The sequence below is a fragment of the Limulus polyphemus genome, unplaced genomic scaffold (genome assembly GCF_000517525.1).
Source record: "Limulus polyphemus unplaced genomic scaffold, Limulus_polyphemus-2.1.2 Scaffold13008, whole genome shotgun sequence".
Taxonomy (NCBI): Eukaryota; Metazoa; Arthropoda; class Merostomata; order Xiphosura; family Limulidae; genus Limulus; species Limulus polyphemus.
Window position 1 is genome coordinate 2557 of NW_013678618.1, and position 4527 is coordinate 7083.

Here is a 4527-nt window from a genome sequence, read left to right on the forward strand (position 1 = left end):
TAATAAACAATTACCATATGGAGGTGTTAGTACTGTCTTGTTTTAATAAACAATTACCATATGGAGGTGTTAGTACTGTCTTGTTTTAATAAACAATTACCATATGGAGGTGTTAGTACTGTCTTGTTTTAATAAACAATTACCATATGGAGGTGTTAGTACTGTCTTGTTTTAATAAACAATTACCATATGGAGGTGTTAGTACTGAGAGTGAGACGTGTTTCGCTTTTTTTCAGAATGTTCGATAGAATTCATTAAGTTCTTCGGATTACGGAAATGAAGAAGGGAGAACGTGTTTCTGTTCTTGAACTGTCTATCATCGGATAAAGTATGTATCATCGGATAAACTGTCTATCTTCGGATAAACTGTCTGTCATCGGATAAAGTATGTATCATCGGATAAACTGTCTATCTTCGGATAAACTGTCTGTCATCGGATAAACTCTCTATCTTCGGATAAAGTGTGTATCATCGGATAAACTGTCTATCATCGGATAAACTGTCTATCTTCGGATAAAGTGTGTATCATCGGATAAACTGTTTATCATCGGATAAAGTGTGTATCATCGGATAAACTCTATAATCGGATAAACTGTCTATCTTCGGATAAACTGTCTATCATCGGATAAACTGTCTGTCATCGGATAAACTGTCTATCTTCGGATAAAGTGTGTATCAGCGGATAAACTGTCTATCATCGGATAAAGTGTCTATCGTCGGATAAAGTGTGTATCATACGATAAAATGTGTATTATCAGATAAACTGTTTATCATTGGATAAAGCGTGTAGCAACAGATAAACTATTTATCATAGGATAAAGTGTGTGGCGTCGGAAAATTGCTTATTATTGGATAAAGTGTGCAGCACCGGTTAACTGTCTATCATTGTATAAAGTGTAGCATCAGATAAACTGTCTATTATTGGATAAATTGTGTAGCATTGGATAAACTATTTATCAACAGGTGAGGTGTGTAGCATAGGATAAAGTGTGTATTATCGGATAAACTATCTATCATACGGTAAAGTGTGTATTGTCGGATACCACTAGATAAACCGTCTATCATCATAAAAAGTGTGTAGCACTGAATAAATCGTCCATCATCGGATAAAGTGTGTAGCACTGAATAAACCGTCTATCATCGGATAAAGTGTGTAGCACTAAATAAACCGTCTATCATCGGATAAAGTGTGTAGCACTAGATAAACCGTCTGTCAACATATAAAGTGTGTAGCACTAGATAAACCGTCTGTCATCAGATAAACCGTCTATCATCGGATAAAGTGTGTAGCACTAAATAAACCGTCTGTCAACATATAAAGTGTGTAGCACTAGATAAACCGTCTATCATTGGATAAAGTGTGTAGCACTAGATAACCCGTCTATCATTGGATAAAGTGTGTAGCACTAGATAAAGTAAAAAGGAGATACTAACCTTTCGCCGGTGTCTGAGGATAAACTTGTACCACATATTTCTTCGTATCCGTTGCTTCTAGTCTCTGAGGCAAAGGAGTAGTTTTGAGTATCATCTGTTTGACTTGTCTGTCAGTTTCTTCGGGTAATTAATGAAAACATCCAAATATGCATTACAGTAAACTCAGGGGAGGTTTTTCTTTTTTTTCTAAATTCATCATAATATAAACATCTTTCAACTATATGTTATATCTTCATTATTGAAAAGTTCGTTGTATGTAATATTTTATTTTAGAAAGACATGTATGTATATTTTCTCAACATAATACGTTTGTTTGATACCGAATTGATTTATATCTTCCAAGGTGTTTGGTTTGTGATATATGGATCAGACTCATATCTTCCAAGGTGTTTGGTTTGTGATATATGGATCAGACTCATATCTTCCAAGGTGTTTGGTTTGTGATGTATGGATCAAACTCATATCTTCTAAAATGTTTGGTTTGTGTTATACGGATCAGACTCATTTCTTCCAAGGTGTTTGGTTTGTGATGTATGGATCAGACTCATATCTTCTAAAATGTTTGGTTTGTGTTATACGGATCAGACTCATTTCTTCCAAGGTTTTTGGTTTGTGATGTATGGATCAGACTCATATCTTCTACAATGTTTGGTTTGTGTTATACGGATCAGACTCATTTCTTCCAAGGTGTTTGGTTTGTGTTATACGGATCACACTCATATCTTCTAAGGTGTTTGGCTTGTGACATGTAGATCAGACTCATATCTTCTAAGGTTTTTGGTTTGTGTTATACGGATCAGACTCATATCTTCCAAGGTATTTGTTTTGTGATATATGGATCAGACTCATATCTTCCAAGGTTTTTGGTTTGTGATATAACAGCTGATACTTTAAACCGAGAAACTTATATAAGTAATAAAAGGAGCATTTAACAATAAGGAATAAAAATACAACGCTGATAGCAGCAAGTTTCTTACGAAATAAGATTTGAATATTTAATAAGCTAATATATTTATAGGGAAATTTAGGGTAGTATTTCTAAATAATGAAAATATTACATAATGTATATATATATAGTAATTTACTATGTTTGTCTATTTTTATATCTACATAAATAGGAGTAGCCTTAACAAAAATAGTAGCACACGATTGTCCTAGTTATAGTCAGTGAACTTCCGTTGTTAACTTTTATTCAATGTCACCATAGTTACCTGACTTTATGGTATGTATCCCGTAGAATTATCCATAAGATATTCGACAAAATATAGGTTAACTTACTATATAAAGTCAAAACACCCTCAGATTCTCCTTTATCATTCTTTGCAGCACATTTGTGGGGACCGTAATCTTCCTTTTGTATATTTATGATGGTCAGCTTCATATGTGATTTATAGGAGTCGTGTGACACGTATTTTATGTACTTATTTTCTCTTTCATCGATCAAAACTGTCCCTCGAAGCCAGAAGCTGATGGCTTTAGGATAAGACTCCAAATGGCACTCCAAAGTTATGTTAGAATACAACGCCGCCCCTACGACTTGATTAGGTATCCAGATCGTTGGAGGAACTAAATTCAAGTAAAAACAAAGTTAAGAAACACCAGAGCATTAAACATTACTTGTTTAACTATATTTCTCCTTTACAAAATAACCGAAAAACACACACTTTGTGAGAAACTTAAACCAATTTACTCTTAACAATTAAATATTGTTGTAACCTATTGTTCTGTACCTATTCAGTATGGGTGTATGCTTATTTGTTTAAACAATGTAAATGGTCTCAAGACAAAATTGTTAACACTTTCGGCAAATCACAAAATATCAATGAGTTAAAACGTCATTTGGAGATGATTTCAAACACAATAAGCGTACTTGACAATTAGGCTTAACAGTTTTTACACAATAAGCGTACTTGACAATTAGGCTTAACAGTTTTCACACAATAAGCATACTTGACAATTAGGCTTAACAGTTTTCACACAATAAGCGTATTTGACAATTAGGCTTAACAGTTTTTACACAATAAGCGTACTTGACAATTAGGCTTAACAGTTTTTACACAATAAGCGTACTTGACAATTAGGCTTAACAGTATTTAATAAAACCTTTACTTCATAATTTACCGCAAAAAAGATAAAAAACTTAAAGCTCGTTAGACACAACACACAACTTAATAACATTTGTTAGAATAAAAGATGATGCTGAACTCACAGTTAACTTCGAGGGGGATCCTTCGTCGAATAGAAGGAGGAACGTTATTCGTGGCTATACATAGGTAAACCCCCATGTGTTCCCGGGTCACCAAAGGAAACGTTAGGCTCCTTTCTCCATACAGTTCGACTAGAAAGTAAACGATAGCACATGTCTGTTTCAACAACGATACTACTACAAGGCAGTTGTTCACATTTATTAAATATTCTTATGCTAAACACATGTTCCTCACTGGATAACGATTAAACGGTCAAATTTGATAGTCAGTATCTTTAAAATGTTTACTTTTATAAAAGTTGAAACGCTCACGTGTTCAATATGCTTAGTTTTGTTAAAACATTGTTCGCGGTTTGTCTTCCATTCAACAAGGTTATTATAAGTTAGCTGGAGGACCCGTCCACTGGACGGAAGTTATGTAAATTCATGATTATCTTAGGACATGAAAAGTTGCTTCCTTATATGTAATTGTAAAAAACGAAAAAATGTCTATAAAAACTACAAAACACAAAATGTGAAACTGAATATTTGCTTGTATCTTCGTATGGATCCAAAAAACCTGCATGCCAAATTTGGTGAAGATTCATCAACAGGGGGCGAAGTAGTTACATAGACATACAACAGACAGTACTATTATATTTATATAGATAACATACAACAGACAGTACTGTTATATTTATATAGATACATACAACAGACAGTACTATAATATTTATATACATACAAACAACAGACAGTACTATTATATTTATATAGATAACATACAACAGACATTACTATTATAATTATATAGATATATACAACAGACAGTACTATTATATTTATATAGATAACATACAACAGACAGTACTGTTATATTTATATAGATACATACAACAGACAGTACT

The 4527-nt window shown here is 33.3% G+C and overlaps 1 protein-coding gene across 1 annotated transcript in view; it reads right to left on the bottom strand.

Moving 5' to 3' along the window:
- Positions 1 to 1434: 1434 nt before the first annotated feature.
- Positions 1435 to 4527, bottom strand: part of LOC111084041 (lachesin-like) — a gene marked incomplete at its 3' end in the record, with an annotated part of 5518 nt that continues 2425 nt past the window's right edge. Inside the window, exons 2-4 of the mRNA XM_022380816.1 lie at positions 3644 to 3772; positions 2713 to 3000; positions 1435 to 1551 (exon numbers count right to left, since the gene is read on the bottom strand). Of these exons, the coding sequence (XP_022236524.1) occupies positions 1435 to 1551; positions 2713 to 3000; positions 3644 to 3772 (534 nt within the window). The remainder of the gene's footprint in view (positions 1552 to 2712; positions 3001 to 3643; positions 3773 to 4527) is intronic.